The 13,597-nt window shown below is 41.0% G+C and overlaps 1 protein-coding gene across 4 annotated transcripts in view; it reads left to right on the forward strand.

Moving 5' to 3' along the window:
- PTPRT (protein tyrosine phosphatase receptor type T) overlaps nt 1-13,597 on the forward strand; it is a 435,474-nt gene that overhangs the window by 315,378 nt on the left and 106,499 nt on the right. For all 4 annotated transcript variants that reach the window (XM_051633170.1, XM_051633173.1, XM_051633172.1 and 1 more), the window contains exons 10-11: nt 6,048-6,249; nt 10,363-10,465. In XM_051633170.1, the coding sequence (XP_051489130.1) occupies nt 6,048-6,249; nt 10,363-10,465 (305 nt within the window). The remainder of the gene's footprint in view (nt 1-6,047; nt 6,250-10,362; nt 10,466-13,597) is intronic.

A 13,597-nucleotide genomic window follows, 5' to 3' on the forward strand; every position in this document is an offset into this window, starting at 1 on the left:
TTGTTGGTGGATATGGCTGTAGAGAGGAAAAATCCACTCACCATGCTTGATTAATTCTATATGACAAAAGATATAAGATCAAGTGGCATGTATACTGGGATCAATTGCTGTGGAAGGAAACATATGAGCATATTTTTTTTGCCTTGACTGGCAAGTTCTCAATCCTGAGACATCAGAGTTTGCTGCCCTCAGTTTTAAGGTTATGAACACATGAAATGCTGACAGCTCAGTTATTTGTCAGTGTGAAAGCTTCCTCCATGTATCAAATGTATGGGAAGGCTAAATGGTACATCAGCCATGATTTGAGCAGAATATTCTTTCTCTTAATTTATTTATCTAAGAGGCTTAAAGAGAATCTGAGCAGCCATCTGAGGTTCCCAGAGGATTCTAGTAGTGGAAGGCAAGAAGGACCATTGCAGTGAAGTGATGAGATCTTCTCATAAGTTGTTCTTGTATTAAACCTAGGACCTAGTGACCATGACATCATACAGTTTTCCAATGGAATGTCTAAACCCAAAGGGTAATTTATCACCTGACTTGATGGTCCATTTCACTGCTTCATTACCACATTTTTAACAGTACATACCCATTTTTCTACAGAGGTTTTTTTTTTAACCTCCAGGTTTTTACTACACTTATTGATATTTTTATTTCGAAAAGCCCAAGGCAAAATTAAAATTCACCAAACTTCAGTTGCTGTCTGTGTTTGCCAGGCATGGTGCAGAGATTCAGGGGCACTGGACACAAGGTAGCTGCTAAGGTGGACCACCCAGTGGTAGATCAGCTTCTTGAGCAGCTTGTGAAGTCCTTGCAGATTTTTGTGCTGTTGGCTGTGGCTGATACTGAGACTGAACAGACATAATCAAGGCCCAATGAAGCTGTATAATCATATATTCCTGTATCACAATCACCTTTTGCTTGTGTGGACACAGTTGCCCATATACCTGCAGGGGTTTGGGAAAATCCAAGTGGGTTAAAGATGATGGGGTTTTATTAGTTTCTTTATATATATATATATCTTTCCATCTGAAGAAAGATTTGCAGTGAAAAATAGCTGTGTGCTTCCTGGTTAATACCTCTGCTGTGCTCTTTCCCTTCATGATCAAAGTTTTGTGAGTCCTCCTATGGTAATAGAAGTTTTACAGTCACAGATGATGATAGTTGGCAAGGTGTTCAAGTTTCCCTAGAAAACTGTGTAAATTGGTGTCTGTGAAGGAACAAAGAGCTGTGTTTATGCTCTTGGTGTTACATCCTCATCTTTGTGGTTGTTAACACAGTATATGCTCAGGGATTTCAAGGAATTAATGCTCTGAGCTTTTGAAATTAGCAAAGAACAGAGAGGTGGGTGGAATAAGAGGGGGGTGCTCCTGGTTAGTGGGGACTGAGAGTGCCCTAGCATAGGTTGGATGTCTGCTTAAATAACACAGAGTGGACTCACCAACCATCCCGTCTCTTACGCTGATCTGGTCTTATTTTATTCTCCATATCCTATCACAGCAATTATGTATCCTCCAGCTCTTGGAAATAAAATATATAAAGGCTGATTTTGTAGTTTTCTATAGACTTGAACTTGTATTGTTGTGCGACTTTACATTTGGCAAAGATTTTGTCTCGTGCAGCCAAACTTTGCAGAGCTGCCCAGGGTCTGTGCACCTCAGGACTAAATAATTCCTGCCCAGCCGGGTGGGTGCTGAGCTCAGTGCTTCATCCCTCCTGTTCTGGTGGGAATGTGGCTGTTCTTTATCCTTCTGAATTCCTATGCCTTCTGACTAAGGACTTTCTGATTACTTCAAAAGTACTGCTGTTGTTGCTTCAGTTTAAGAACCATTTAATTAGCTTTTCCTTGGGAACATCAAGCTGCCCTGGAGCTGATACATAAACCTGACTTTACATATGCAAACTCTGGACAACCATTCCAGCTTGCAAAGGAAAGACAACTTTCAACTTCTGACAGGTGCCTGCTGTGCAGGAGATAACCAGGGAGCTAGTTTAAAAAACATAGAGTTTCAGTCTTAGGAGAAATGTCCACATTTTTGTATTTACGTTTATTCTGCATCAGAATAAGCCCAAATACTTTTGGTATTTCAATCAAAGTGAAAATCTTAAACATATTTTTGAGTATCTCATTGTTTGTTTTTCTTCTGTGTTTTTAAACATTTAAATTAATATTGTTGCTTTTTTTTAAGAAAGCAGAAGTATGATATGACACTGCTTGCTGTTCAAATAGATTATTTTAAAACAATTTAGAACAGCTGCCTTCTAGTGATTGAGTCATCTCGTTTTCTAGCTTAGAATATCTTGTTTGTTTTGTAATGAAATGGTTTGACACTTGGAACAAGAAATTAAGATAAATTATCAGCATACCAACTAGAAAAGCAGGTGGATTTTCAGCATCCTTCTTGTTGTAGAGTGTTGTATTTCTTCTCCAGGCTTGTTTCTGTGCCTTTATAAATTACTCCAGAGTTGGAAATTTCCATTCTCTTCTTCAATATTTTTCAGTGTCTGATTCCCTGAAATTTTTCTTGCTTGAGAACTTTTGGTTTAAATCAATTAAGGAGAAGAGTGACAACTTCTTAGTGTCTTACAGGAAACCAAACATGCAAGTGATAAATTACAGCGTCTCTTCTTTCTATAGGAGGAATCCCCTGACACAGAGACATGCACACATGCAAACACATGCTGTGTAGCACTTATCAGATATTCCAGGGAGGAAATACCAACAGCTTCAGTAAGTGGAGATGATCCTGGCTCTGGGAAATGTTGCTGAGATGGCTGAGGAGCCTGTGGCTGGAGCAGGGTGGGTGTGAGCCAGGGGAGCTGGAGCAAGCAGCCAGTGTTCCCAGGCTCTGCTGGCAGGAGCAGCTGAAGGTGCTTTTAGCTGTGCTGGGAGGCCTGTAGAGGAACAGACTGATGTTAAACCACCTGTGGGGTAGCACTAATATCTAAGATTATTTGCTGTATCTCACTCAGAAGAGAACATTTATTCTTTCTTTTTTCTGAGCTGGAAGACAATTCGCCTTTTCCAAACAGAGGGCTCTGGTTTATCCATCTCACCTGTGCAATTGCTGCTTCACCATCAGCACTCAGAAATCACTGAAATCCATAGAATGTTTGTGCAGAAGAGGGAAGTAGCTCTCAATTTATAAATGGGAAAATGCAGACTTGGAGAACATCAGCTGATCAAGGCCATGCTGGGAGTCACCAGCAGAGGTGGGCACACAGTCTGCAGGCTCTCCTGGCAGGGTCTGTGCATACTTTCCTCACCACTTCAGTCCTTCAGAGCTCTTCTGGTGGAAAACATGAAGGAGCTCAAGACTAACTCTGATGAGAGCAATAAGCTGGTAACCAGCTGTATCTACTAACACCATTTTGCTTACCAGTCTCTTAAACATTTGGGCTTATGGACTGAATGAAACTGGACCTCATGCACAATTTGGTGCTGTTGTTTTCCAGTTCTGTGTTGCATCCAGCTCCTGTTTGTGTATTAAAGGGAATGGTTGTGTTTGGGGGGTGAGGGTTCCTTTGTCTGAATATCTGCACATCACCTGGTTGAACAGGGCTCAATAGCTTTTGGAATAGGCTGCTGCAGAAACAGTTATCTTGTGATTTGGTTATGCCACAAATCTCTCTTTACTGTAGTTTATGTATCTCTATCTTGGGAAAACAAAACAAAACAAAAAGCTTAGGGGGAAATATTGAAGTCTGATTTGAGTGAGCAGTCTTTCTGAAAGTTGACCCACACTAGAACTCAAATTGTGGACATAGTGTCTCTCAAGTATAGTTTTTTCCTTCCCTGCTTGTATAAAGGCTCTGTGTACTCACTGTCTGCTATCAACAACAACAAAAAAAGACAGACTGGGTTTTTTTTAAATCAATTACTTTGCCCCCCCCCCCCCTTGAAAGCTTTTCTAGCTCTTTTTGCCCTCAAGGATAAACTTTGTAATGAAAAACACCAACAACAAAACAAACAACAAGAAAAACTTGAAACCAAAACCAAACCACACTCTTTTTTGCAGTGATTTTGGAACTGCTAAATACTTATATTTACGTGGAGATGAAGGACAAATGCATCTTCCAGCTGTAATTGTAACTTTCTTTATAAAGGTGTTTGAACATAAATACCACTGATTTCATAGAGGCTACAACCTGGGCATCTTGTGAATGTGGTTTCCAGTAGCCCAGCAGTAGGAAGTTCCCTTTCTTTTTCCCAAGCTCCAATTTTGCTGATTCCTTTTGGAATCTTATAGAATTCCTATTTCTTTAGCACTTGATTTGCAAACACAGCACACAGATTGCATCGGTTACTTCCTACCTAACAGCTTAAATATATTTTTCTTTATGGATTTGGCTCTGACTGGGTCATGTCTCTTAATTGAAGGTCTTTGATGCTCACACCAACCTTAACAGTGTTTTATACTTAACAGTGTCCTCACCTAAGGAAAAGGAATGAGTGGAAAGATTTTTTCTCCCTCCAATTAATTTGTTTTGATGACTGTTGTTTAACATCTCTCTTTCTCAGGTTTCTGACAAGTAATAGAAATATAAAACTGTGCTGTAATTTGTGGAAAAACTAGTAAGTTTCCAGTAAAATCACCTGCGAGCTGTTTAATTATAATTCCTTGAGCAGTTCTGCATTTATAGGTTCTTGCTGCTCTTTGGGCCTGGTGTAACTCACCTCCTTTCTCTGTTATTCTGCTTCATCTTGGATGTCAGCTCTGTCTAAATTCTTCTCTGTCCAAATAATAGGATTCACACTCTCATTCTCTTCTCTGGTGTCAGTAGCTTCAGTCTCTGTCTCTTATTTACCCTGTTACTATTAAAGCCTCTCTTTTTAAACATGGTATATTTATTTTGCCTCAAAATGCAACATTTTCCTCCTGCCACAAAGCAAGTGACTTAAAAATTTTCAAAGACTCTTTCAGCAAAGCTGGGAATTAGATTCTTATGGGGTCCTTCATAAAAAATGGAAGACTTTGTGTGTTAACACACATTGATTTATTCATAGTGTTTCATTACAAATAAGTGAGGATCCTTGATATCAGGAAAGGTTAGGAGAGCAGTGAAGCATGTTATATTCTGTTGACAGCTCGGTTGAAATTGAGCTGCATTTGGATGGAATTTGGAAGGCAGGCAAGGAATTGGCTGGTAAATAAGTAATGAATTTTACTTGGAAGTATCTGTATATCAACAGTGTTGCCATGGGTAAGCAGAATGGAGCTGGAACAGAATTTCAAAGGTGTGTTTCAGCGTGGGTTCCTCTAAGGGTGTGATAGCACCAGCAGTAGGTGTCCTCATGACTGGCTCTCTGGATCTGTAACCCTGCTGATTTACTCTCTCAGGCTGAAACCAGGCATGTACATTTGCAAACTAAGGCTAAAAAAGGGGTTGGGGGGGGGAGGAATTCTATCAGAAGCTGGTTTACAAGCTCAGAAAAGAGAAGGGCTTTTGTCTAAAGACTTGTTATTTATTTCATTTAAACACACCACTTCATTTTAACATTTCATTTTGCCACATTCACTTTAGCATGGGTAAAGGTTTCCAACACCATCAGTAAATTCCAAAACTAATCAGTAAAAGACTCCCACTGCTTTCAGCAGCCTTGTGAGATGACCATTTGCTAGAAGGAAAAGAAGCTGGATGAAAAACCTATCCATGCTTGCACCAAAAGTTTTCAGATGCTGGGGGGAATTGTCTGGGGAATCCTCATGAAAATCCTGCTGGTCATGCTGTGTGCTCTGGTTTGGCTCCAGAAGTTCTAAGGCTCAGGGACAAAAAGCAAGTTTTTGTGTCCTCTGTTGTAAATCAGTGCATGCTGAGGTTTTAGGGGAGAGAAAAAATGAGGTTTTTTTCCAGAGTAAAGCTTAAAAAAAATTGTCATGTTTGTTTGCCAGCATCCAAATAGGGAACAGTTCACTAGGGAGACTGAAATAACATCTGCCCTTGTATTTTCAGTGTTGGGTCTCAAGAGATGGCAAAAGAGGGGAGCAGAGAGAGGGCAGGTGCAAAAGGCCCCTTATCACCTCACTCTCCTTGTTCTTCTTTTGCAGATTACATACAAGGCCGTTGGGTCTCTGGATCCCAGTGCTGACCTGTCCAGCCAAAGAGGGAAGATCTTCAAACTAAGGAATGAAACACATCACCTCTTTGTAGGATTATACCCAGGGACCACGTATTCATTCACTATCAAAGCCAGCACAGTCAAGGGCTTTGGGCCACCCATCACAACACGGATTGCTACTAAGATTTCAGGTACTGCTTTGGAGAAGAAGAAAAAAGATCTTTCTTGGCCTTTTTTTTCTTTAGACCTACAGCTGATGCATCAAACAATAACAAGCCATTCAGCTGAGTGTTCCCCTCTACAAGTTTCATAGAGCAAATGTGTTAAAACAGCCACAATCCAGCATCTGTGTTTTGTTTGGGTTACAAATGCAGTGGTTAATTTGTAGATATCTTAAATATTCATTAACATCTTTGTGGAGAATTTTAAATGAGAACCTTCATTAGTTCTAGAAATGAACTATCCATAATAATTGTTAGTATTATTTGTGGGGCTGGGGAAGCTCCTTCAAGAATGTGGCTTTTATTTTCAGAATGCACCAAAATGGATGTAATGAAGTAATTCAATTAATAGTGCAAGGAGACTGAAAATAAAGGAGGAAGGTGGTTTTTATGTTTCATTTTTTCTTAAGGGCAGAGAGAGGGCTTGAGGTAGGCAAACAACTATAATAAAGGCATTAAAATCAGGAGGCATAGCAAAGAGGAAGCATGTGTGTAGAAAAAAACCAAGGAAACTTAAGCTGGATGTCAGAAAAAAGATGGAAAGAAGGGTGGTAGAGGATATATTAAACAGACACATGTAGACTTCAATTTTAACCTGTAATTGATAGCAGTAAAATAAGTTCTCTAACAGAGTTTAAAATGCTCATTTTTTTAATACCTTAGCTGTTTTTTTCAGTAAAGTAAAAATAAACATTTGGGGCATTCAGAAGACTTGTAATACTTGAAATTTGATGGCTGGCTGCCATGGAAAAACCTGCACAACAGTGTGTGTTTTCAATTGCCTTGTTTCAAAATTGGTTAATAAATTTAATTTGTTAGCAGTTAAGTGCCAGTGTAAACGTTAAGGAAGCGAAATGTACCCATTCCTTCCACTGACCGTCAGCAGGGTTTGAACCCTTCAGGTTCAGAGCAGAAGCCCAAGTCCCAGCCATGAGAAGTAAAGCCATTTACTGTGCTACCAGCTCCACAAGGGGTTGGGGTTTGTGCAGCCCTGCTGTGGAGGGAAGTCACAGCACGTGCTCCACGCACTCGTGACCAGGGAAATAAAACAGCACAGTAATGGCCCTGCTTCTTCCCTCTGATTCAGTTTCTTTCCATTTTAGTATTCAGTGAGTGCTCCAATTGTGTTAGAAGCCTGCATGATTATTAACTGTATGCACACTGAGCTCACTTTATCCTCTTTATTATTTTTTTCCTTCTTCCAAACATCTGGCTCACAGCAGGTAGGCACAGACTCCATGCAGACATCAGGGTAGTCTCTGGCATTACATTATCTCATTGCATGGTCAGTCCCATATATGTAATTTGGAAATTACTGGGTGGATCAGCTGCCTACCCTGATATGGGGAAGATGCTTCCACAGCAATTAAGCATCATGAGATTTGCTTCACCATAAAATAATTAAATAATAAATCTTATGTACGGAATGAACATTACAGAGAATTTTACCATTGCCCTCATGCTGTTTGCAGCAGTGATGCTGTTACCAGCTTTGTACAGCACAGTCTGAAGTGAAACAAAGGATGCATTTCCACACCAGTTTCACTAATGCCATCCTGTCCAGCACAAAAATGATGCACTGAAAAAACAGCCAAAATAACATTTATTTTCATTTGTTCTAATGAGTGCAGACAGAAGAAATCAAAGCAAGATCTTTTTGATGTTGAGGTGATAAGGGAGTCAGGAACAGCACTTGTAGGTCTGCAATGCCAGTGACATCACAGAGAATCCTGGGTTTTCCTGCAGGGTTATTAAATGAAATGCTTGTTCTCTATTGCACTAAGGAAGCCCTGAAGTTAGTAGGGAGAAGGGTTTTTGCATCAACTGGAATGGCCTTCTAAGACTATATATTTATTCAAAATGAAAAGACATCTATGCTGCAGCAAGGGGTCAGTGTACAAGTTCATGGGGGTGAACATGTCTTTTTTGATTCTTAATCACAACCGAGTGGTGGAATTCCCGAAGACTTCTATTTAGGTAGCACTAGAATTCTGTAAAATAGGCCTTCACTTGATGAACACTGCTTGCCATTTTAGAGTGATCACTGCCAACTGTAATTTTATTGAGGTACTGCCCAACTGCTCCGTGTTGAGTACCCAAGAATACTGTATTTTATTTTGGTGTCTTGTGACTAATACAGACCCTGATCCCTGAATTATACTCAATACCATTAGCTAGTCTGACCAAGACCAATGTTTCTTCCATTTACTACTTAAATGGAAAAGACTGCTTATGGTGTCTGAAAGGAAGATTCTCTTTGGCAGGTGCAGAAGATAACTAACCACATGCCAAGCCAGAGGGAGAGGTAGTGGCACCAGGGCAGTGCTGCAGTCAGGTTGGAAGAAACTGTTCAAAGGAGGAGGATGGAGCCTGCAAAGGCAGAGCCCAGCCTGTTTCTGGTGTCCAGAAAGGCCCTGCAACCTTTTTGCAGCACTGTGTTGTGCTGTAGGACCATCCCTTCTGTCTGGAGCAGGTGCTGATCAACTCAGAGCAGCCTTCTGGTATCTGGAGATCTACAAGAAAGCTGGGGCATGTAGTGAGAGGACAAGGGGTAATGGACCAAAACTTGAAGAGGGAAGATTTACATTAGACATTAGAAGGAAATTCTTCTCTATGAGGTTGGTGAGACACTGGAACAGGTTGCCCAAGGCAGCTGTGGCAGCCCCATCCCTTAAGTGTTCAAAGGCAGGTTGGATGGGGCTTGGACGAGCCTGGTCTAGTGGGAGGTGTCCCTGCCCATGCAGGGGGCGTTGGTCTATGTACTGGCTAGTTATCTTTAATGTCCCTTCTAACTCAAACCAGTCTGGGATTCTGTGATCTCCAGCATACATGGTGATCTCTGGTGTAGAAGACTTCTGATGACGTCCATCTTTAGATGAATGGTACTACTTCTCTTTGCTGCAGAGCACTGTTTTCAGAAAGAATTGGCATTAATTCTGAACTGATTCCCAGCTTATTGACAGAGAAATCAGTAGCTGAGCTGATAATAGCAGCCACCATTCTTGACAGTTTTCAGGCATTTAGATAAAAACCCCGATTGTAAACAGGATTACAGAGAAAACTGTTGTGAGAGGATTAAAGATGGGACACCTGCAATACAGCTTGCCCTTGTGAGTGACAGATGAACTATTCATGTGAATTCTTCTGTCTGATTTGTACTTCAAAGATATTTCAACAGAACTTACATTTTTGGAATAAATTGAATGCTGCTCTGATCTCATGATCAGTTCTGTCACCATAAAAAAATATGTCCCGAGCAGATGTTTGCTGTTGGGGAAGGGAGAAGTAACATAATAAGTAAAATAAGTTTCCTGAGGAAACCTATCCCGATTTCCTGAAATGACCCCTGTAGAAGATGATAAAGCAGAAGTAGAAATGAGATTTTTTGGCTAAGTGTAAATTTTTGGTAGTGTTCCATATTGCTCTGGGAAGCATTTCAGCTGGGTACTGCCTGAGAGCCCCATGGGGAGCCGTGCAGCTGCTGGGTGGTTCAGCACCACTAAAGCACTGGGGTAAAATGCCCTGAAATTGAGTGCTGAAATAATCTGGCTAATTCATGCTGTTCTCATGCTTTTGTGCCTCTTAACACACCCTCCAGCAACCAAGGGGACAAAGCTGAAGCTCATGTATTAAAAACTCTATCTAAGATGTGAGAGGTCTAATCCAGTGACCAGAACAGAGAAGAGGAGGCAGGTTTCCTGGGTGTTGGTCTTAGCTCTGCCACTAAGTCACTCATCCTAAGTAGTATCTTTTAAAATCTGTGTGGTTTTCTTTTTCACATTTCTGTTTTCACATTTAAAATTGAAGGAATGGTCTCATCTGAAAGGCTCACTAAGTCTTAAAAATTCAAGACAGGCTTTCCAAAGCCAGCTTGGAGGTTTGGGTGTCCGATTCCTGCTTTGTTTTAATAGGAAAAGAGCCTACAAACATTTCAGCAATTTTGGTCATAACATTAGGAAGTATTCTGATGTTTCATTTGAGAGACGTTAAACAGGCTCCAAGAAATGTTAATGTGATGTTGCCATCCCTACCAAAGGCAGTGACTGGTGTATAACTAAGGTGTTGCTCTGGGTTCTACTGCAGCTCCGTCGATGCCCGAATACGACACCGACTCCCCCCTGAACGAGACCGACACCACCATCACTGTCATGCTGAAGCCTGCTCAGTCCCGGGGAGCTCCTGTCAGGTAGGTGTTTTCTCTTCTGTTTTCACAGTTCTCCCCTCTCCTTCCTCCCCAGGCTTCACTATTCTCTCATTCTTGCCTGATAATGTAGCTGCTGAAAGCAAACTGTGACTGAAAGGCCAGCTCTGTTGTGGATTCTGCCTTTCAACAGACTCTTTTAATAAATGTCTCTACCTACTTGCCTCCTGCTGTTAACCTCTGGGAAAGGTTCCTGATGGCTGTGAACTGAGCAAAGGAAGAGGAGGCTCCAGGCCTCCATCTCCTACCCTCCCTTTCCTGATGGACGGGGCCTTTTTTGTAACTATCTTGTGAATGTCTGAATTATCTTTAATGTTTGTGGATCAGTTCGTTCAGATTCCAAGTCTAACTGTGCTCCTCACATATTCAAGTTATGATCCAGAAGTTGCTCCTGGGCTGGTTGCAGGGCAAAATAGAGTTCTAGTTCAGGAAAAAACAGACTCAGGTCTAATGGAATCTTTGCCGGTTGTAGGGAAGAAGTTTCCACTCAGAGTAGAGGATTTAGGAGCAGGGAACAGCTCAGGCACCTATGGAATAGAGCAAGGACATTTACAGAAAACATTTCTGACTCTCCCTGAGCTGGGTCCTGATCTTAGAGATGAAATACTGACATGGGACATTTGGCTGCAGATCCCTCCCTGACTGTGGTAGCACAACTCCCACAGGTCTGTACTGCATTGCCTTCTTTTGTCTACCTGAATTTGCACCGGGTGAAAGGCACCAGCACAGATGAACAAACTTCCCTTCTGAGCAGGCTCTGCCTTATCTGTCACTGGCAGAAGTGCCAGCTGGTCATTCCTCCTGCCAGTCTCCTCAGCTGAGACCAGGAATTAGAATCACTTAGAATAAAAACATGGAATACAGCTTTGCAGAGTTAGCCAGCAGCCCCTACCTCCCCATAGGCTCTTCAGGCTTTTACCTCCAGTTTTCACGAGAGACTTTGGAAATTCTTCCTATGGGTGGTATTTCCAAAACCCATAGTCCCTTCTTTCAAAGTAAATTGAGTTTCTACACCACACTGACAAGTCCTTAGCTCTTTTGAAGGATGTCCCACTAAATACACAGGAGCAAATTGCTCAGATGTATACGACAGGATTTAATGAATCTTTCTATGTCAATTAGTGATCCACTCCATGTCACAGGTTTCCCCAAACTGTGTTGGTGCACTCAGGCAAAGAATCTGCTCTTTAAGACTTGGCACCATCCCTTTTCTAGTTTTTCTGAGTAATGTATTTTAAAGTTTTCCTTTCAATCTCTGGTACTCCATATGAGTGAATTTAAGAGCCTATTTTCTGAGTCCTTTAGGGATGCTTTTCTGCTGGAAAAGAGCAGTAAAATCACACAGCTCTATTTTGTTTTATTTCTTTATATGGGGGAACATTCTTGTATCTCGTTTTACCACCTGCTGTCTTAAGAGTGTTGCTATTTTGTCTTTTTATTGAAAAGTCTTGTGATTTTTCTCAAAGTCAATTTACTATGCTTTAACTGCATTCAGTGAATAATGTCTTTTCCAGCAAATGCATCTGTTATAAAAAATTTGGTAGAGATTTTTATAAATTTTCACTCTGGTTTCTTCAATTGCATTGCAGTCTCTTCTGCATACATTTGCAGGGTGTGCAATATTTACATGCCACAGCAAAGTGATAAGATTGCTTCCTATTATGAGCCCATTTCATTGACTTACAGACATGTGTATGAAAACCAGAACTGGTTTGGGGGGGAGAAGTGAAAGTAAGGGATTTCAGGGAAGAATTTTAGCTTTTTATTAACTATGACAGCCTTAGAAAGTGTGACTGCCTTTCTCTGTATAACCATAGAGACCGGTCTTACTCCAGCCTCAACAAATCCAGTTCTTTCAATCCTCACCTTTCCCATCCTCTTCCCTTTTCTTTTGGTCTGTCCTGCACACTCTCCAGTTTGTGTGAATTCTGTCAAAACACCGTGTCCAAAAGCAGGTAGCACTCCCTTGGAGACCTCGACAGAACCCAGCAGGTTAGAAGAACATCATACTGTGAACTATTTCTGACACTCTTAACACACAAGAATGAGGCGTTTCTTCCTCTGCTTTTTTTTTTTTTAAATCATCAGGCTGAGGATGAGATCCACTAAATCCTCTTTGTTGGTGTCTGGTTAGTTTTTCTGTTCTCCTGGCCTCCCTTATAGACATGACTGTGATTTTCTAGACCCCTTTGCTTTTGCATGTTGAGTGTTGCTATCCCAGCCTGTCTGAGATGGGTATGAAAAGGTACTTGAAAGTAGCCTGAAATAGATTCTCCTCATACCTTCTTATAAAACCTCTGACATTTGGGTCTTTAACTATGCAGGAATAGGTTGCCCTCTCCCCAGCCTGACAGTTTCTGCTTTAGGTTTTTGTTACAGTCTTCCCAAACTGTGCAAATGAGCATACAACCCCAAAACTATGCAGTAATTATTCTTGATATTTCCTCTTACATGCTGGAGGTGGTGAGTTGGAGTAGGTGTGTGGGGGGATGACTCTAAGCTAGTGTCTGTACATCAGGTAGTTCTGTGACTTTGTGTCGTGTTGTTTCATTCTGCTGTGGTCTGAGCAGCATACAGATGGAGCGTGGTCAGCAAGATCATTTTTAGAGTAATATTGGAGAGCAGTTAAAATAAGATTCATTGTATTTCCGTTCATCTGAAATGCAGGGACACCAAGTCCAAAGTCACTTTCAACATTAAGACATTTCTGATGTTCCCTGGTGCTCGTGATGAGTAACTTAAATGAGGTTGTTTATAAAACTAATGATCATGAACTCAGCATTTTTAACAATCTATAGATAACAATGAAGACGTTTTCATACGGACTCATAGTAATAGTATAAACTTAGATGTTCTTTGATCTATTTTGTCCTATTGCCAAAAGAAAGATGAAGCTCAGCAAGCATAAATGTTCTCCCCTGTGGCACAGGCATTTCATTCTTGCTTCTATTTTCCATGGTATAACCCGCAGAGCTTGACTCCACATTGCCCTTTAAAAATAACTTTTTAGGTGTTCTTATATCAATCTGAAGCCCATGAATGGTGCTATGATTGATTGGCTGAAGACTGACATTCATCTATAATGGATTCAGAAGTGGAAAGAAGAATACCAGTGTT

This window comes from Apus apus, chromosome 15 (genome assembly GCF_020740795.1).
Source record: "Apus apus isolate bApuApu2 chromosome 15, bApuApu2.pri.cur, whole genome shotgun sequence".
Lineage (NCBI taxonomy): Eukaryota > Metazoa > Chordata > Aves > Apodiformes > Apodidae > Apus > Apus apus.